At 46.4% G+C, this 21,231-nt stretch overlaps 1 protein-coding gene across 1 annotated transcript in view; it reads right to left on the bottom strand.

Moving 5' to 3' along the window:
• Positions 1 to 5,616: 5,616 nt before the first annotated feature.
• LOC147117089 (uncharacterized) overlaps positions 5,617 to 21,231 on the bottom strand; it is a 71,575-nt gene continuing 55,960 nt past the window's right edge. The window contains exons 16-18 of the mRNA XM_085987201.1: positions 12,292 to 12,335; positions 12,106 to 12,185; positions 5,617 to 6,853 (exon numbers count right to left, since the gene is read on the bottom strand). Of these exons, the coding sequence (XP_085843327.1) occupies positions 6,731 to 6,853; positions 12,106 to 12,185; positions 12,292 to 12,335 (247 nt within the window). The 3' untranslated portion in view covers positions 5,617 to 6,730. The remainder of the gene's footprint in view (positions 6,854 to 12,105; positions 12,186 to 12,291; positions 12,336 to 21,231) is intronic.

Below are 21,231 nucleotides of genomic sequence, written 5' to 3'. Positions count from 1 at the left end.
AGCGACAGGCTGCGGCTCAGCCACCTGAGGCAGCACAGGCCAGAAGGGGCCAGCGCATGCAAGGCCATCGGCACAGGAAATACCCTCCAAACAGGGTCTACAGACACAGGGTGTAAGATTTGCAAAATTTCTGCATTTCCCCGAAGGCTGTTATTAATAAACGGGACCCTGTGTGGACATTTTAAATCAAAAAGGGTACCCAAGATGGCGTCCGTGCCTCGTGGCAGAAAGACAGTGAGATTTTAAAATGGACTCTGCAATGCAGACAGCTTGTGGAGAAATCGAAACCAAGCTGCAGGCTTCTGTGAAGAGAGACTTTGTATTTTGGAACCAGACAGGACCCTGATTATGCATTAGACCAAATTGGAGACAAATCTAAATTCAGTTTAGGCCTATAGTTAAGGCCATCAAGCAGTCTACATATATTATCGGAAACAGATTAACAGAGCCATCGAGGCCGGACAGGCCCATCAAGGAACTTTCAGGACAATACAAGTCAATTATCGGGCCGGTAGATGCGATTACCGGCCATCTAAAACCAGTTAGTATGGATTGCTACCATTATTTAAAATAGCCCGCCAAGATTAAAACAAAGAACTTACCTGATTTGGCGCGCAGATAAGGGTTTTCGATGAAGGTATAATTGAAGGCCCCCAGGTAGCAATTGGTATCTTCGGGGTGTTCGTGTTCAGTGTTCTTGTTGGTTGGTGTGCTGGTGCTGTTCTTCGGCCCCTCGCCCTCATGGCTGCCGCCCTTTCCCCGTCCCGCGCTTACCCTCTGGCCTTTGCCCATGCCCTTTTCCCACTCCATCTGGAACTAGCCCCGGCACCGGGTCGGGCAGACACGGGCAATTCAGGCCAGGCGAGGCGGGACACGACGAGGGGAGGAGGGAAGACCACCGGAGGGAAGGCCACCTAAGGAACACCGGCTGAAGACCAACTGAGGAGACGAACTGAGGGGAGGCTTCGAATTATCGGGCCTTCAGCCTCAGCCGACCTTCGAATATCTGCACACCAACTCAATCTGGCTGCTGTCGACGAAGAATCATCCCTGCAAGGTAAAGTACCCAAACAGAGACTTTAACTTTGGGGTACTCGAACCTGGACAACGCCCTTGCAGCGCCTGGAGCCCACGTGACGACGGCAGGCTCCAGAGAGCACCAAGAGCGAACCCCGAACTCAACCGCTGTTTTGAGTCTAACAAACCTTTTGATTGGTGAGCATGAAGTTCTGACCCCTCATAACTTAATCTAGTTAGGTATAGGGGGCGGGATAAGGATAAGGGGATTGTTAAGATAGTTGTTTTCCCTCGATGTGCCGTGTGTTCCCCATTCCCTGCATAAGTATAGTTATTATTATTCTTTTGTATTTTTGCCTGTAGAAGTGAACACTAGTAATTTTTCCATGAGATTGTATCAAGTTTTCCTCTTCAATAAAATCTTGGTTTTTGTTTACATCCAACCACCTGTCTACTCGAGTCTTCTCTGTACCGCCGCCTTGTACCCAAGTCTGGTGTCTAGAACCCAGAGGCATGGGAGCGATTCAAACCGCTCACAAAACAGTCAGGGGCATAACTGACTGGGCATACGCATGCGCCAAACAACACCACACGCTACCCCCTACAAGGGTGAGCTACCTCAACATAACTGAGCAGCAATGCCAAAGACGGCTCCGACTTTCGCGAGAGGTAGTGACTGACATCTGCGCAATACTACAGCAAGACCTGGAGCCCAGAGCATCAGGTCGACACTCCTTACCAGTGGCCATCAAAGTCACCACCGCACTCAACTTTTATGCCTCAGGCTCCTTCCAGGGATCAGCAGCAGACATCAGCGGCATCTCCCAGACAGCCGCACACACTTGCATCAAACAGGTCACCGATGGCCTCTTTGCCCTCGCACACAATCACATCCATTTCACCCGGGATCGCGCAAGTGTGAGGGCGCGAGCGCGTGGATTAGCTCAGCTGGCAGACTTTCCAAGGGTGCAGGGCGTCATTGACTGCACACATGTGGCCCTTAGGGCACCCCATTGCAATCCAGGAGTTTTTGGTCAACCGCAAGGGCTTCCACTCCCTTAATGTTCAGCTGGTGTGTGACCACAAGAAGGAGATTTTGCATGTTTGTGCCAAGTACCCTGGCAGCTGCCATGACTCCCTCATACTGCACCAGTCTACTGTGCCTCCGCTATTCAGTCCGCCAAACGAACTTCAAGGATGGCTACTTGGAGACAAGGGATATCCCCTGCGGAGTTGGCTAATGACGCCAGTGAGGAGACCAGCCAACGAAGCTGAGGAGCGCTACAACTCCAGCCACATTTCCAGCAGATGCATTATCGAGCAAGCCATCGGATTGCTAAAGATGCGCTTCAGATGCCTCGATAGATCAGGTGGAGCCCTACAGTACTCATCAGCCAGGGTCTCCAAAATCGTTGTGGTATGCTGTGTGCTTCACAACATGGCACAGCATCGTGGCTTGCCGATTCCGCAGGTCCAAGAGGCTCCTCACAGAGCCGCCTTGGATGAGGATGATGCTGACGAGGAGGAGGAGGAGGAGGAGGACGGACACGAGCATCCTGCAGAGGGCCGTCAACCAGCGGCACCAGTGCACGAGAACATTGCTGGGCAGAATGCAAGGAACGCACTCATCCTGGCCAGATTTGCGTAGCCTGGTACATCAAACACTGTAGCCTCGCTGCTTCTTAACTGACCCTGGACAGTGGCCCATCCCTGCGCATTTCTACCTATTGGACCAGCTTGCTGACATCTGCAAGTAATCCTAAAGCCTCAATGTGAAATCCCCATTTGCCAAATGACAGACACCACAACTCCAGCAGTTGCCACCAGATTTTTTATGTACAACAAACTGATGGCATTAAAACTATATACAAGACTTCTCACCCAAGTGACTACCCTTGTGATTAGTGGTGCTTTATTTTTCTCTTACACGTGCTCCTACGTAGTGGTACCCCTGTGGCTTCAGCAGATGTGGAGGCCCCTTGCTCACTTTCCTGCTGCTCCTGTCTCAACACCTTTGGCGGGCGTCCTCTGGGGTGGCGAGCCTGTGAGGGCTCGCCAGCAGTCTGCTGCTCCTGCGGCTGTGCAGGGGTTGAGACTCCTATCTCACTTGGGTGTGGACTCCGGCGGGGCTCTGACCGAGGGCTCTGAAGTGGCATGGAAGTGAGAGCGCGTGGAGAGGAGCCCCCACTTCCTTGAGGTGTGCCAACAACCTCCCTCTCATGGGTCAGCTCCCCCTCAGTGCCTGCAAGTGGCTGGAGAGCACCTTGCTGCACATCAGGGGGGCCATGGGGACCCGTCTCTGCACTGGAAGTCCTGCTCAGAGGGACTTCCATGAAGGTCTGGTCTCGGTGCTCAATAGATGCCCATCGCTCCTCAAGAGATGTCATTCTATTCTGAGCACTCACCATGTTTCCGATACCCTGGCGACTAAACTCCATGGCCGCAGCCCTCCTCTCCTCGGCGGTAGCCAGCCTTACCACGGAGGTAGCTATCCTTTCCCTGGTGATGCTTTCATGCGCCAATGACTCCAATAAGGCTGTGCTCATGCTTGCCATGGACTCCTCCATTCGCTCCACATTCGCAGCGACCCTGGAGACAAAACCTGCCAGAGACTCCTGCATCTGTGCATGGAGATCCATCACCTCCTCTCTTGCGGATGGATCCAGAGGCATAGGGTCGACATGCAGCTGAGCTGAGCTGGCAGAGGCCTGCGCCCTCCGACGAGGACTCTCCACTGCTGTCCCTGTCTCCACAATCTGCTGATGCTCACTTGTGAGCTGTGATACACCAGGTGACAACACTACTCTATGTCCCGAAGGGCCCCCCCCCCCCGAGGTGTGAGTGTCTGTGCTGGTGCTGGGTGTGCTTACTTCTGCTGACGCTGCGTCCTCAGAGGCTGGAGCTTCCTCTGAGGAGTCTGGCTGCAAAGCCTCTTCCTCCTCAGCAGTGGGGACGGGGGCTCCGGATGGTCCTGCGGGGGAGTAAAGGAAAGAGTTAGAGATCTGATGCCAAGGCTACTTGCACATTGGATTTGGCATATGCTCATAAGTCCAAATGATGTAGCTTCAGAATCATATCAGCGACTTATGCTATGTCAATGAGATGGGAAACTATTCTGTCACCAGCTTGCAGGCTTGCTCCCGTCTCTCCTGCCCCAGCTTCCGCAGGCACGTCAGCCCCAGCAATCTCCATCACTGCTTCCTCCCAGGGGCTCAGGTGGGCGATTGAGGGTGGTCGTCCTCCAGTCCTCGCACGCTCTCTCCTATTGTGAGCTCTCTTTTCCTGCAATGAGGGGGACAAGTGGAGTTTGAGTGAGAGTGCAGGAGTGTAGAGATTGCATAGCATACTTAGAAGGAGACAAAGATGGTGTGAGGCTGCAAGGCCAAGGGCCCTCCCTGTGTGTTGTCAGCTGTGTTCCAAGCATCAGAGTGAGAGGCAGTGTGAGGGCTGCATGGTGGAATAGTTATGTGAATGTGAGCATAGAGAGATAGGGAATGGGTAAGAGTGCATGGATGTGACTGTGAAGTGGGATGTGGAGGAAGAGATTGCTGAAGCTGAGTGCTGTTGGGGAAAGGCAATGGGGATCAGGTTGAGGGTGATGGAAACTTCATACTTACTTTTCCTGTACGGTGAAGGTCATGGAAGCGCTTCCTGCACTGTATCCAGGTCCGTCGGGTGACTCCCTGAGAGTTGACCTCTGCAGCCACCTCCATCCATGCAGCCCTGGTCTCTTTGGGAAGCCTCTTCCTCCCTGAGTTAGGGAAGAGGACCTCCCTGTGGGCCCTTACCCCATCCACCAATGTCTGGAGTGACGTCTCATCAAATTTGGCGACAGCTCGGCCTCTGCCTCTGCCGCTGGCAGCAGCTGGTGCAGGCTCCTCTGCCATTCTGTACGACTGGTTGGGAAACCTGCAGAGGTTGAAAAGCTTGCTGGACACTTTAAAAGCACCACGAATGATGACATCATACTGTGGGGCTTTCTGACTGGAAATAGACAATTAGCAAGGGTGCCCACATGCTGGAAATTAATTGGCCAATTGAGGGAAAATTGCGTGCAGCTGGCTGACCCATTTAGATTCGGGTCAGAACCCGACATTTGGGGAACCCGACAATTCCCCGCACCTTCGGGAAAATCGGGGCCATTGTGTCTGTGCCAGCACTTTGTTAGAACAATACTGAATTTTACTGAATAAACAATCTTCATAGTCGCAGTTTAACTGTTCATTATTTTTTGACAGTATATCTCTTTTGCAGCTTCAAATAAGGCTTCAATCTAGTTCTCAGAAGACAGGATGACTTCACCACTCACGAGTATCACAGTTGACATTAACAATCGCCAATTTGGCAATCACCGAGAATGGAAGGGTAGAGTGTAGAAAATGTAAATACCCCTGTATCAGAGTGGTGCAGGAGGTTTTGTATTCTGAGCTTCAAGTAAAAGTGATTCATTAGGGTGATATAGCTCTGAAACCGGCCCAGAAATGCTTGCCATTAGCACGTTTGTGGTTATGGTCTGTATGATGGTGCGTATGAGAATAGTTCATAAAATGAACTGTTAATCAGATCATTAAAAAAGCGAATCTTAGGAAATATTTTACCTAGCAACAAGTCGATTTTATTGCACATCATCCATACAATAAATCTAAAATATTTCATCAGACACCCTAAAGTCAACATTCAAATACAGATTTTCCTCCAGCACAATTCCTTCCAGAAGCAGGGTAGGGCTGGATTTCCATCCAGCCAAATGCACCAGTGCTGGCTGTGATGAAATATGTCATTCATCAGACTCTGTATTTAACTACATATATTGTATTGCCTGCTCCTGTGTTTTTACCTTGTATTGTATATAGTGCACCGCCCCCTTTCTCCCCATTGGGTGTGTCGGCTCCGCCCATACCTGGCCCTACTTAAGACAAGCCCAGGCTTGTCTTGCAGCAGAATGCTAGGTGAAGACACAGGCATCTTTCTTTGCTAATAAAAGCCTAGTTTTATCCAGTTAACTTTGAGCCTTGAAGTTATTGAGGCGCATCACTGGCCCTACTGAAGTTTCCAGGGTCAGCCTCAATAGAATACACAGGGCGAGCTCCCAACATGGTTAACGTCTTGGATTGGGAACTTGCCTGTTTAGGGGCAGCAAATGACATGCTGCTGCAGGATTTAAATGCCTCCAGCAACTTAAAGGGTCAGGCATCATCAAAAGATTTTCTTTGGAAAGCAGGATTACAAATTATTGGACAAATCTTGGCAGAAAGCAAAAGTAACATTTGTTGGAATCTGTCACACAGGTTCTCTAAGGCAGCAGTGGAAGTGCTACTGTACTAAGTAAGGCAGAGGATAGAAGACCTGCTTTAAGTCTCCAAAGGAAGTGCATAGGTCCAATGGAAAGAACTGGGCAAGGCAGTCAGGACTAACCCAATGACCTTGAGCAAAAGAACTCAGCACTGATGATGAAAACTATGATTGTGTGCAGATTTTAGAACTTATTCTGGTTGAGTAGCAATAACTAGACACCACCTATACTTTATACCTGATGATGCAGCTATGAGCAAGATTTTAAAATGAATCACCTTTATTGACAGACTACATAAAGAAGGCAGTCAGTTTTATTTAACAACCCTTAACCCCAACAAAATCTGCTCATAAGAGGAATGTGGAATTACTTGGTAAAACATTTAGCAATTTCTGGTACTGTTACAATTTACTTTCATCATCAAGAGGAACAGCTGACACGGAGCTCTCTAGCCCATGGAGGAGGGCGGGAAGAATATCCTGCTTCCTCTGCTTCTGTCTGCTTGTTAAAGGGATGGCGTAAAATTTTCTGCAAGAGGTGAACCTGTTATGAAGGCAAAGCAAAAGAATCATTTTCTTATATGTGGCATCAGTGTTTTGATTTGCACAGTTAACTCCTCTGTGGACTTCACATTAATACAGAATAGTGTCCTGTTATTCTCTGAACAAGCTATGTTTCACTATGCTAACTTGACATTAATTTTCAATTTCCCAACTTTTCATCAAATCAGGAATGAGAAAATTAGGAATTCGGGTTTCCCACTTAATATTCAAATTTACTTTTTCATTAAGTTCAGCAAACGGAGACACACATACACCCAAGAACTCTTAGCACTAACAGATGTGCAGGGGCAGGACTTCCACTCACCCTATGTGTACTCCACTGATGCCAGCCCATTTTCCAGGATCAGCCCATTTACTAATGGTGGGCAGGCTCCTGCCAGAGTTCCACCAGAGAATACCCTGTTGGGGAAGGGGCGGGGGTGGAAAGAGGAGAAAACCTCATGCAGTTGCAGGTTTTGAAGTCCTGCGACAGCTTAAAGGGTGGGCAGTGCAAGTCAGGAAGAGGAAGGACACTATGGCAGTCCCTTCAGCATGCTGCTAATTTAACAAATAGTGAGTTGCAGGTGCTTTTCAAAAGATGAGGCAGAGAAGGCACAGCCCGTTTAGCATGCAGGGCAGGAGATCATCATACAGCACAATAGAGGGCGGTAGTAGCAATGTAAGTGCCACATTCACAACTCCCAGACAGTTGTGCAATGCCAGAATAAGTTCAAAGACCTCACGAGGATAGGCAAGGTAAAAGAAAGTACTCACATTCACCCACAACCTGCAATAGCTACATACGTACTTTTCTTACCACTATGCCTCCGTGTGTTCCATGACTTCAACAGCACAAAAAAGTGTGTCCCAGTGTTCATAAACACCTTCTATTCCTACCCACCACCTGCAAATGGACTTTCCATCATATCCTGCCTAACACAGGCTTCTCACACTGCCTGGATTCCACCACCCCCCCCCACAAAGAAAAGACTGACCATAATAATTATAAGACATACACCATCGTTTGCATTCCAGCTTTCCTGGGGTGAGAAAGCAGAAAAAAAGCCCTGGAGATACAGGAAAGGGCATAGCTGAGGGACTAGGAGACAGAGAAGTCAGTGGTTAGGTGCTACCAGTAGATTAGTGACAAAATTCTGCCAAAGTTCCACGATTGCTGCAGGAACACAGTTCACTTTACTGCAAACAGCTTCAAGTGACTGCTTCTTTTGCAAATGAGAAAATAACTCTGTTTCACCCGACTCATTTTCTTCATCTTCTAGATGAAACACAACATATAGAAGATGGGGTAAGATGATCAATCAAACCCCTCTGCTTCAAGCCCTGCTTCACCCACTGCAACATTCACCTGACAAGCACTAGCCCAGACACATCTACCAAGAGGTTTAGATAGTGAGCATTAAGAGGTCACAGAGGATGATGCATGGAGCATGAGTGGATAGGAGTAATGGGGTGGGGGTGTTGGAAGATGAGGATTCTGATGTTCCTGAGCAAAGGGTCTGTAGGTGTCAACCCAATCACAATCCCATGAGACCTACTTTTAAAGAGATGCTAGAAACATAGAATATAGGAGCAGGAGTAGGCCATTCGGCCCCTCGAGCCTGCTCCGCCATTTAATGAGATCGTGGCTGATCATCCAAATTCAGTACCCTGTCCCTGCTTTCTCCCCATATCCCTTGATCCCTTTAGCCTTAAGAAATATATCTAACTCCTTCTTGAATATATTTAATGAATTGGCCGCAACTGCCTTCTGTGGTAGAGAATTCCACAGGTTCACCACTCTCTGGGTGAAGAAATTCCTCCTCATCTCTGTCCTAAATGGCTTACCCCTTATCCTTAGACTGTGACCCCTGGTTCTGGACTCCCCCGCCATCAGGAACATCCTTCCTGCATCTAGTCTGTTTAGTCCTGTTAGAATTTTATAAGTTTCAATGAGATCCCCTCTCATTCTTCTAAACTCCAGCAAATATAAGCCCAATCAACCCAATCTCTCCTCATACATCATTCCTGCCATCCCAGGTATCAGTCTGGTGAATCTTCGCTGCACTCCCTCCATCGCAAGAACATCCTTCCTCAGATAAGGTGACCAAAACTGCACACAGTACTCAAGGTGTGGTCTCACCAAGGCCCTGTACAACTGCAGCAAGACATCCTTGCTCCTGTACTCGAATCCTCTCGCTATGAAGGCCAACATACCATTTGCCTTCTTAACCGCCTGTTGCACCTGCATGCTTACCTTCAGCGACGGGTGCACAAGGACACCCGGGTCTCGTTGCACTTCCCCTTCTCCCAATCTATTGCCGTTCAGATAATAATCTGCCTTCCTGTTTTTGACACCAAAGTGGATAACCTCGCATTTATCCACATTATACTGCATCTGCCATGCTTTTACCCAATCACCCAACCTGTCCAAATCATCCTGGAGTTTCTCTGCATCCTCCTCACAGCACACATGCCCACCCAGCCTTGTGTCGTCTGCAAACTTGGAGATATTACATCTAGTTCCCTTGTCTAGTACACCTATGTAGAGGCATTACAGACAGTCTCCCATCATGTGCAGCACTTCTCTGGCCACCTGGAGGATTCGACAGCTGTATGTGTAGCATCACAAGGCATGGTTTCAAAGCATAAAAGTGCAGAGTGAACGATCCTATCTGCTCTCCTCCCAAAGTCCCCATCATCATAGATGCCAGTGTCAAGCCAATTCATTTCAATCCACGTAAATAAGAAGCAGCTGAGTGCAATGAACACAGCAAAGGCCATAGGTCCTAATAACAGTCCAGTTGTAGCGCTGTAGAACTATGCATAAAAACTGGCTGGCCCCCTAGTCAAGCTGTTCCAGTACAGCTATGACACTGGCATCTACCCAACAATATGGAAAATCGCCCAACTATGTTCTATCCACACAAAGCAGGACAAATCTAACCCAGCCATTTACCATCCCATGAGCTTCCTCCCAATCTTCAGCAAAGTGATGGAAGAAATCATCAACATTGTCATCAAGCAGCTCCTGCTCACTGACACTCAGTTCAGATTATACCAGAACCACTGGGCCCAGACCACATGGGCGCAAGGGCTGTATACCAAAGGAGAGGTGAGAATAGCTGCCCTCAACATTAATCTGCATTAGACTGAGTTGGAACCAAGGAGCCCTAGCAAAACTGAGATCAATGAGGGTTAAAGGTCAAATCCTTCAGCAGCTGGAGTCTTACTTGACAAACAGGAAGTTGGTTGTGATTCACAGAGGTCAATTGTCACAGCCTCATGACATTGTTGCAGGATTTCCTTAAAGCAATGTTCTTGGTCCAAACATTTGCAATTACTTGATCAATGACCTTCCCTCTGTCATAAGGGCAGGAGTGGAGCTAGTCATTGATTATTCCACAGCACTGAGCTCCATTCACAATTCCTCTGCTAATGAAGAAACCAATGCTACTGGTTAGGCCTCAGCTGGAGTATTGTTTCCAAGTCCGGCACCACTCCTTAGGAAGAATGTCAAGGCCTTGGAGAGGATATTTACTAAAATGATATCGGGGTGAGGGACTTCAGTTATGTGGAGAGACTAGTGAAGATGGGATTGTGCTCCTTAGATTAAGGGAAGATTTAATAAGGTGTTCAGAGTTAGGAGGGGTTTTGAGGGAGAAACTGTTTCCACTAGCAGTGGGTTGGTAAGCAGAGGACATAGATTAATTTACATGGCAAAAGAGCCAGAGGGGAGAAGAGGAGAATTTGTTTTGCACAGCGCATTATGATCTGGAATGCAGTGCCTGAAAGGATGGTGGAAATAGATTCAACAGTAACTTTCAAAAGAGAATTGGATATATACATGAAAAGGAAAATTTGCAGGGCTATGGGGAAAGAGCAGCGAGGTGGGACTAATTGGATAGGCCTATCAAAGAGCTGGCACATGCACGATGGGCCGAATGGCCTCCTTCTTTGCTGTTTGATTCTATGATATGCCAACCTACAGCAGGGCCTGAATAACACCCAGGCTTAAGCTGAAAAGTGGCAGGTAACATTCGTGCCACATGAGTACCAAGCACTGACCATCTCCAATAGGAAAAATCCCAAACACCTGCCATTGACCTTCAACGGCATTACCATCGTTGAGTTCCATCACCATGAACATTACTGTCCAAAAGCTTAACTGGACCATTCTTATCAACAATCCGGCTACAATAACATTCCAGAGCCAGTGCCAGTGGCGCAGTAGGAAGGTGCTCAAATGATCCTTCTGTCTCTTAAGATAGCAGGTCAATTAAACCTTCTAGTCTGTCCTCTCGGGTTATTGCACATGTGGATTAAAAGGCTAGGGCCAGGCTGCTAAAGCAACAGCAATGGAGATGCAGACTACAACGGGCTTTTCTCAGGACTTTGGCAACTGGAGGGGAAGATAGTACCGAGGCTCATACCAGTACGCGGCAAGCCACCTCACACACTCCAGCACTCAGGTAGGACAGAAGGGCTAGAAATAGTTAGAAGAGCACAAACTGGCACCAAAGAGAAGCAACTGTGTAGGTTAAAAAATATCATGCAGTGGGTGTAAGGCACTGAATAAAATATTGCTTTTAGCCAACTTTTTAAATTTATTCTTGGGGTGTGGGACAGTTTTTCATATTGTTTGAAAGTGAATGTTTAAAGAGGTGAGAAATGGGATCTGCTTTTTATAACGTAAATGAAAAAGTTAGCAGTTTAGGGAAAGGCAGGGGCCACGTTCAGTGAAGTAGCTGTGCTGTATTCTACCATTGAGCTCGGGAGAAGGTGTCCATATGAGGGTATTTCTTATTACTCTGGCTGCTGGCAGAAAATCCCCTCAACAGCCTCTTCTGACTAATGCTTGACAATCACTTTCTTCACCCTGTTGTCTTCTATTTCCTTCCTCTTCTGGGCCCTGCATGATGATACCTCAGTCTACAGCAAAATTATGGAACATGCATAACACTATCACAATTCTGGACATTCATGTTAAGAGTGGTTCTAAAAAAAAATTATGTTCTTATGTACAGCTGCTGCCAGCCGGGTATAGAAGCAGACAGCGGTGGTGATAACACCAAACTTGTAGCCCTTAACATCCACTCTCCAGGCTAAAACATTGAAGTTTACAGCACATTGTGTCAGTGCTGGCTCAGAAACAACAGTGAGGACCAGAGCACTAGGGCCATGGAAATCTGATTAAGAGAAAACATTTTTTTTTAGTTATATTGATTTGTCGGACCACAAATGCAATATGGTTACCTCAGAGAAGTCATTTCTCTCAGACTTTTTGATTGCTGACTCTACCATCCAGTTGCGAAGGATGTACCTTGGGTTGGCACCTTTAAAAGAAATAGTAAGTAGTCAAGTCTATTTGTAAATTATCTTTACTACGTAATGCATGAAATGCATAGAGTATATTAAGAAAACTATTTTAAAAAGCCATACTTTTCATTCTGATTCTGCGTGCTTCATCTGAATCCACTGTGCTCCTGCAAGAAACAATATTTGTAAACACCTATCTTTTCAGGGACATTGTGTACTTCTCTGTTACAAAACAACTGATCCAACAGTACCAATAGCTTTTTTTTAAGAACCATAAAAATTGACAGCATGGAGGGAGGTGATTCGGCTCATCGTGTCTGTGCTAGGCCTTTGTTACAGTCATCCAAAACTAATGCCATTGACCCACGCTCTCCCCACAGCTTTGTATCTTCCTCTATTTCAAGTATTTGTCCAATTTTCTCGTACGATGTGCAATGGTCTCTGTCTCAACCAGTCCCTTTGGCAAAGCATTCCATGATCCAACAATACTCTGTCCTGGGTATGGTAGCGTGGTGATTATGTTATTAGACTAGGCATCCAGAAACCTGGACTAATAGTAACAACAACTTGTATTTATATAGCGCCTTTAATGTAGTAAAACGTCCCAAGGCTCTTCACAGGAGCATTATCAAACAAAATTTGACACCAAGTCAGATAAGAAGATATTAGTACGATAGCAAAATACTGCAGATGCTGGAAATCCGAAATAACAACAGAAAATGCCGGAAAAACTCAGCAGGCCAGGCAACATCCGTGGAGAGAAAATAGAGTCAACATTTCGGGTCAAACCCTTTGTCAAGACTGATAAAGCACAGGAAATGAAATAGATTAAAAGGCCAGGCTGGGAGAGAACAAAAGAGAAGTGAAAAGACGTTAAGAGGTATTCAAAACGAGCTTCCGTGGAACAATGCAAGAGCCCGAGTACAGTGAGGTCTGAGTGGGAATGGGGCAGTGAATTAAAATGACAGGCGACCGGAAGCTCGGGGTCATCCTTACGGACTGAACGCTTTGCAGAACACCTCCGTTCAGTCCGTAAGGATGCACTGTTCCACAGAAGCTCAGCATAAGCTCGAGGAACAGCACCTCATCTTCCGATTAGGCACTTTACAGCCTTCCGGACTCAATATCGAGTTCAACAATTTCAGATCAGAACCTCGGCCCCCATTACATTTTTACTTATTTTTTTATCCACACCTTTGTTTTGGCCCTTTCCCCCCCCCCCCTTTTTTTCTCTCCCACATGGCAGCTGTCTCTCATTCTGCCAGCGCATTTCACACCTAATCTAGAGCCGTCCTTTGTCTCCACTAGTCCTATCACCATCTCGTCTCGTTTTGAACACCTCTTAACGTCTCTTCACTTCTCTTTTGTTCTCTCCCAGCCTGGCCTTTTAATCTATTTCATTTCCTGTGCTTTATCAGTCTTGACAAAGGGTTTGACCCAAAACGTTGACTCTATTTTCTCTCCATGGATGTTGCCTGGCCTGCTGAGTTTTTCCAGCATTTTCTGTTGTTATTAAGAAGATATTAGGATAGGTGACTAAAAGCTTGGTCAAAGAGGTGGGTTTAAAGGAGCACGTTAAAGGAGGAGAGAGAGGTCAAGAAGTTTAGGGAGAGAATTCCAGAGCTTAGGGCCGAGGCACGGCCGCCAATGATGGCGTGATTAAGATCGGAGTTGTGCAAGAGGCCAGAATTGGAGGAGCGCAGAGATCTTGAAGGTTTATAGGGCTAGAGGAGTTTACAGAGATAGAGAGGAGCGAGGCCATGGAGTCGGAAGCTCTTCTCAGGGTCAATTAGGATGCCAAGGTTGTGAACAGACTGGTTCAGCCACAGACGGTGGCCAGGGAGAGGGGTGGAGTTGGTGGCTAGGGAACGGAGTTTGTGGCAGGGACTGAAGACAATGGCTTCGGTCTCCCCAATATTTAGTTGGATGAAATTTCTGCTCATCCAATATTGGATGTCGGATTTGCAGCGTGACAAATCAGAGGCAGTGGAGGGGTCGAGAGAGGTGGTGATGAGGTAGAGCTGGGTGTCGTCAGTGTATATGTGGAAACTCACGTGCTTTCGGATGATGTCGTCGAGGGGCAGTATGTAGATGAGAAATACGAAGGGTCCACGGATAGATCCTTGAGGGACACCACGGATAACGGTGTGGGAGTGGGTAGAGAAGCCATTGCAGGTGGTTCTCTGGCTACGACTGGATAGATAGGAATGGAACCAAGCGAGAGCAGTCCCACCCAGCTGGATGACGGAGGAGAGGCGTTGGAGGAGGATGGCGTGGTCGACCGTTTCAAAGGTTGTAGACAGGCCGAGAAGGATGAGGAGTGATAGTTTACTCATGGTCACAATCACAGTCACATAGGATGTCATTGGTGACTTTGATAAGGGCCGTTTCAGTGCTGTGGCAAGGGCGGAAACCTGATTGGAGGGATTCAAACATGGAGTTCCGTAAAAGATGGGCACGTATTTGGGAGGCAACACGTTCAAGGACTTTGGAGAGAAAAGGGAGGATGGAGATGGGACGGTAGTTTGCAAGGCCAGAGGGGCCAAGGGTGGGATTTTTGAGGAGGGGATGATGACAGCAGATTTGAAGTGGAGGGGGACAGCCCCCAAGGAGAGGGAACCGTTAATAATATCAGCTAACATGGGGTTCTGCAGAGCCCCACCTCCATCTCAGCTCCATTATTTGGTGGCCGGCAATGCACACTGAGAAATGTATAATTTGCCTCAAGTTTATCCATATAGATTCTGTCTTAACACAACTGAAGGACATCCTTATGTTCTGGCGCTGCGATAGATTCCTTCACTAACACTACCACCCCACCACCCTATTTTCCCTCCTTAGCTCTCCTAAAAAATGTTATAACTAGGAATGTCAAATGCCTAGTCCTGTCCAAACATAAGCCACATTTCAGTTATAGCTACTATACCAAATCCCTCAATAGTGATTAATGCTTCTAACTGACCAATTTTGTTTTGAATGATTTGTGCATTCATGTATATACTACTCAACTCTGATTTCAACTTTTTTGGAACACTGACTCGTAGTACATTTCCTGATTTTCTCAGTCATTTTTTGAAATCCCTTCCCCTTCCAGCTATGTAATTGGTTCTAACATGGGCCACAAACTTTGGCTGCTCTCCTTCCCTTTTCCAGAAGTTTTTTCCACCCATTCTGTGATGTCCTTCACCCTGACACTAGGGAGACAACATACGATTTGGGACTACAGGCCACGACTGCAAAAAAGGCCATCTATACCCCTAACTACTGTTCCACCTAAACTGCGCGGCAGCTATCCCGTGGGTGCTGCGCACCACGCGTTGCAGGCCGCGCACTCGCGCAGTCCCGCAGGAGCGGGCTCCAGTGAATAGACGCTCTTTTTAATCGGTCCTACAGGCTCCAGTTCTTCAGACTCGCAGGAGTGGGCTCTGGCGCACAGGAGTTGGAATTCAAGACGGGGGGGGGGGGTAGAGAGGAGGGGCGGAAGAGAGAGAGAGAGGGATCGGAGGCTGGAAAGCGAGAGGAATCGGAGGCTAGACAGAATCATAGAAAGTTACAGCACGGAAGGAGGCCATTTCGGCCCATCGTGTCCGCGCCGGCCAACAAAGAGCTTTCCAGCCTAATCCCACTTCCCAGCTCTTGGTCTGTAGCCCTGCAGGTTAGAGAATCCCAAGTGCACATCCAAGTACTTTTTAAATGTGGTTAGGGTTCCTGCCTCTACCACCCTTTCAGGCAGTGAGTTCCAGACCCCCACAGCCCTCTGGGTGAAGAAATTTCCCCTCAAATCCCCTCTAAACCTTTCACCAATTACTTTAAATCTGTGCCCCCTGGTTTTTGACCCCTCTGCTAAGGGAAATAGGTCCTTTCTATCCACTTTATCTATGCCCCTCATAATTTTATACACCTCAATAAGATCTCCCCTCAGCCTCCTCTGTTCCAAGGAAAACAGACCCAGCCTATCCAGTCTCTCCTCATAGCTAAGATTCTCTACTCCCGGCAACATCCTTGTAAATCTCCTCTGTACCCTCTCTAGTGCAATCACATCTTTCCTGTAATGTGGTGACCAGAACTGCATGCAGTACTCTAGCTGAGGCCTAACTAGTGTTTTATACAGTTGATGCATAATCCCCCTGTTCTTGTATTCTATGCCACAGCTAATAAAGGCAAGCATTCCGTATGCCTTCTTAACCACCTTATCTACCCGGTCTGCTACCTTCAGGAATCTGTGGACATGCACTCCAAGGTCCCTTTGTTCCTCTACAGTATTCAGTGTCCTACCATTTAATGTGTATTCTCTTTCCTTGTTAGCCCTCCCCAAATGCATTACCTTGCACTTCTCCGGATTGAATTCCATTTGCCACTGTTCTGCCGACCTGACCAATTTATTGATATCTTCCTCCAGTCTACAGCTTCCTTCTTCAGTATCAACCACACAGCCGATTTTAGTATCATCTGCAAACTTCTTAATCATACCCCCTATATTCAAGTCTAGATCATTGAAATATACCACAAAAAGCAAGGGACCTGGTACTGAGCCCTGCAAAGCCCCACTAGAAACAGCCTTCTAGTCATAAAAACACCCATCAACCATTACGCTCTGCTTCCTGTCTCCGAGCCAGTTTTGAATCCAACTTGACACTTTGCCCTGGATCCCATGGGCTTTTAACTTCATGACCAGTCTGCCATGTGGAACCTAATCAAAAGCCTTGCTAAAGTCCATATACACTACATCAAACGCACTACCCTCATCTACCCTCCTTGTTACCTCCTCAAAAAATGCAATCAAGTTTGTCAGACACGACCTTCCCTTAACAAATCCGTGCTGACTATCCTTGATTAATCCGTGTCTTTCTAAATGAAGATTTATCCTGTCCTTCAGAATTCTTTCCAATAATTTTCCCACCACCGAGGTTAGGCTGACTGGCCTGTAATTACTCGGTCTATCCTTTTCTCCCTTTTTAAACAAGGGTACCACATTAGCAGTCCTCCAGTCCTCCGGCACCACACCTGAAGCCAGAGAGGATTGAAAAATTATGGTCACGGCCTCTGCTATTTCCTCTTTTGCTTCGCTTAACAGCCTGGGATACATTTCATCTGACCCTGGTGACTTATCCACTTTTAAAGCTGCTAAACCCCTTAATACTTCCTCTCTCACTATGTTTATTTCATCTAATATTTCACACTCCTCCCCCGATAGCAATGTCTGCTTCGCCCCTCTCCTTTGTGAAAACAGACGCAAAGTATTCATTAAGAACCCTACTGATGTCTCCCGCCTCCACACACAGATTACCCTCATGATCTCTAATAGGCCCTACCCTATCTTTAGTTATCCTGTTACTCTTAATAGATTTATAAAACATCTTTGGGTATTCCTTGATTTTACTTGCCAAGAATTTTTCATGCTCTCTCCTTGCTTTCCTAATATCCTTTTTAATTGCACCCCTGCACTTTCTGTACTCCTCTAAAGATTCTGGAGCATTTAGCCATCGGTATCTGTCATACGCCTCCCTTTTTTTCTTTATCCTACCCTGTATGTCTCTAGACATCCAGGCGGCTCTAGATTTGTTAGTCCCACCTTTTTTCTTTAAAGGCACTTATTTGGTCTGACCCCTCCGGATCTCCTCCTTGAATGCCTCCCACTACTCTGACACTGGTTTACCTTCAAGTAGCTGTTTCCAGTCCACTATGGCTAAATCCACTCTGAGCTTAGCAAAATTTGCTTTTCCCCAATTTATAATTTTTATTCCTGGTCTATCCTTGTCCTTTTCCATAACTACCTTAAATCTAACAGAATTATGGTCACTAGCACCAAAATGCTCCCCCACTGATACGCCTTCTATCTGCCCAGCTTCATTCCCTAAAACTAAGTCCAAGAGAGAGGGGATCGGATGCTGGAGAGAGGGGATCAGAGAGAGAGAGAGGGGATTGTGGGGGGAAAGAGAGGAAATGGGGGGGGGGAAAGGAGAAGATATTGGCGGGGGAAGAGAGGAGCTCGGAGGGGGGCGAGGAGGTCAGGAACTCGGGGGGAAGAAGGTCAGAAACCCGGGGATGGGGGTGGGGTTGAAACGTCAGGAACCACTGTCACTAATTACTTCATACCCAATAAACCAGGAAGAAAGATGAATGTTTATTTCTGTTAAATCATAGCTTTTCCTGCTTTTTGTTTTTAATTTGGTGATGTAAATTGTGTATGTTTTTTTCTGCACTTGTGAGTGAGTGCTACATTTCTGACATGTTGCAGGGCAGGTGTGCTGGTTCAAGAAGACAACATTTATTAATGGAAGTGATTGAAGTTGAAAATATAGATACCCGTTTTTTGTTCAGTTTTAATACTGCAAACTAAAGAACTACAGCAATTTATATTAGTTGGTTGTCAGGTTGCATCGTGATTAATATTCTAATTACTGATGTGGACGTACAGCACATCAGCGCCATAGGAAAGCCACTGCTCCTGTTGCAAGTGCAGCCATTGGTATAGTGACATGAGGGATGGGCTAATATGTTGAAAACTTTAAAATGAATACTAATTGCATGAATAGATATGCCTCTTTCAGCTCACCTTGGGCTTTTGGATTGTTTGTCGATGCATAACCGTGTAACAGAGTGATGTTTTTGAAGTGTTAACGCATTATTACGCAGTTCTTTTATATCCCAGTCATTTCTGGCAAGTTATTCTTTTTTAAAAATAGAGTTTAGACATGACGAACTAAAAGCTTTTAATTAATTCTACTGAAAACAAACTTGCAGAATAGGCATGTAAATGACAAATTAATTTCAATATAGATAAGTGTGAGGCTGAACATTTTGGTAGGGGGAATAAGGAGGCTACCTACTCCTTGGAAAATAAGAATCTAAATGGGGTAGAGATGCAAAGGGATCTTACGGTATAGATTCACAAATCATTAAAAGTAGCAACGCTGCTTAAAAGAGCCATAAAAGTGCAAATAAAGCACTGGGGCTCATTTATAGAGAAATAGAATTCAAAAGCAGAGAAGTTATGTTAAACTTGTATAGAACCTTGTCTGATTGTCTCATGACTTTAGATGGTGGGGTAGCAATATGGCATTACTGTATATATGCTTTTATAAGAACATAAGAACATAAGAAATAGGAGCAGGAGCAGGCCAATCGGCCCCTCGAGCCTGCTCCGCCATTCAATAAGATCATGGCTGATCTGATCCTAACCGCCAATCCACTATCACAGAACCATCTCCTGAATCTAACAGAATTAGACACACGAAATAGGAGCAGGATCAGGCTACACGGCCCCTGGGCCCGCTCCGCTACCCACAGGGCCATGACCGATCTGAACCTAGACTCATGTCCAAATTTCTGCCCGCTCCCCGTAACCCTTAATTCCCTTTACTTCTAGGAAACTGTCTATTTCTGTTTTAAATTTATGTAATGATGTAGCTTCTACAGCTTTTTGGGGCAGCATATTCCATGGACCTACCACCCTCTGAGTGAAGTAGTTCCTCCTCATCTCAGTTTTGAAAGAGCAGCCCCTTATTCTAAGACTATGCCCCCTAGTTCTAGTTTCACCCATCATCGGGAACATCCTCCCCACATCCACCCGATCCAACCCCTTCACAATCTTATATGTTTCAATAAGATCGCCTCTCATTCTTCTGAACTCCAATGAGTAGAGTCCCAATCTACTCAACCTCTCCTCATATGTCCATCCCCTCATCCCCGGGATTAACCGAGTGAACCTTCTTTGTACTGACTCGAGAGCAAGTATGTCCTTTCTTAAGTACGGACACCAAAACTGTACGCAGTATTCCAGGTGCGGTCTCACCAATACCTTGTACAACTGAAGCAATACCTCCCTATTTTTATATTCTATCCCCCTAGCAATGAAAGCCAACATTCCATTGGCCTTCTTAATCACTTGCTGCACCTGCATACTAACCTTTTGAGTTTCGTGCACCAGGACCCCCAGATCCCTTTGTACTTCAGTACTTTCCAGTTTCTTGCCATTAAGATAATAACTTGCTCTACGATTTTTCCTGCCAAAGTGCATAACCTCACACTTTCCAGTATTGTATTCCATCTGCCAAATCTCTGCCCACTTACTTAGCCTGTCTATGTCCCCTTGCAGGTTTTTTATGTCCTCCTCACTCACTACTTTCCCTCCCATCTTAGTATCATCTGCAAACTTTGATATGTTACACTTGGTCCCCTCCTCCAAATCGTTAATATAGATTGTAAAGAGTTGGGGACCCAGCACTGACCCCTGCGGAACACCACTAGTTACTGATTGCCAGTCTGAGAATGAACCATTTATCCCAACTCTCTGCCTTCTGTTAGATAGCCAATCCTCTATCCATGCCAGAACATTACCCCCAATCCCGTGATTTTTTTATCTTAAGCAATAATCTTTTGTGTGGCACCTTGTCAAATGCCTTTTGGAAGTCTAAATACACTACGTCCACTGGTTCCCTTTTATCCACCCTATATGTTACTTCCTCAAAGAACTCCAGCAAATTTGTCAAACATGACTTCCCCTTCATAAAACCATGCTGACCTTGTCCTATTAAGTTATGATTATCCAAATGTCCTGTTACTGTCTCCTTAATAATGGACTCTAAAATTTTACCTACCACAGATGTTAGGCTAACCGGTCTATAGTTTCCAGCCTTCTGTCTACTGCCCTTTTTAAATAAGGGTGTTACATTAGCAGTTTTCCAGTCTGCTGGGACCTTTGCCGAGTCCAGGGAGTTTTGGAAAATTATTACCAATGCATCCACAATCCCGACCGCCACTTCCCTCAAGACCCTAGGATGTAAGCCATCAGGTCCAGGTGATTTATCCGCCTTGAGTCCCATTATTTTACCGAGTACCACTTCCTTAGTGATTTTGATCGTGTTTAGCTCCTCCCCCCCCTTTAGCCCCCTGTTTGTCCAGTGTTGGGATATTCTTAGTGTCTTCTACTGTAAAGACTGATATAAAATATTCATTCAGTGTTTTTGCCATCTCCATATTTCCCACCATTAATTTCCCGGTCTCATCCTCTAAGGGACCAACATTTACTTTAGCCACCCTTTTTCTTTTTATATAACTATA

The sequence above is a fragment of the Somniosus microcephalus genome, chromosome 5, assembly GCF_052327205.1.
Source record: "Somniosus microcephalus isolate GS21.2 chromosome 5, FLI_Smic_1.0, whole genome shotgun sequence".
NCBI lineage: Eukaryota > Metazoa > Chordata > Chondrichthyes > Squaliformes > Somniosidae > Somniosus > Somniosus microcephalus.
Note: the sequence above shows the minus strand (reverse complement) of the source record. Positions and strands in the feature narration are given on the sequence as shown.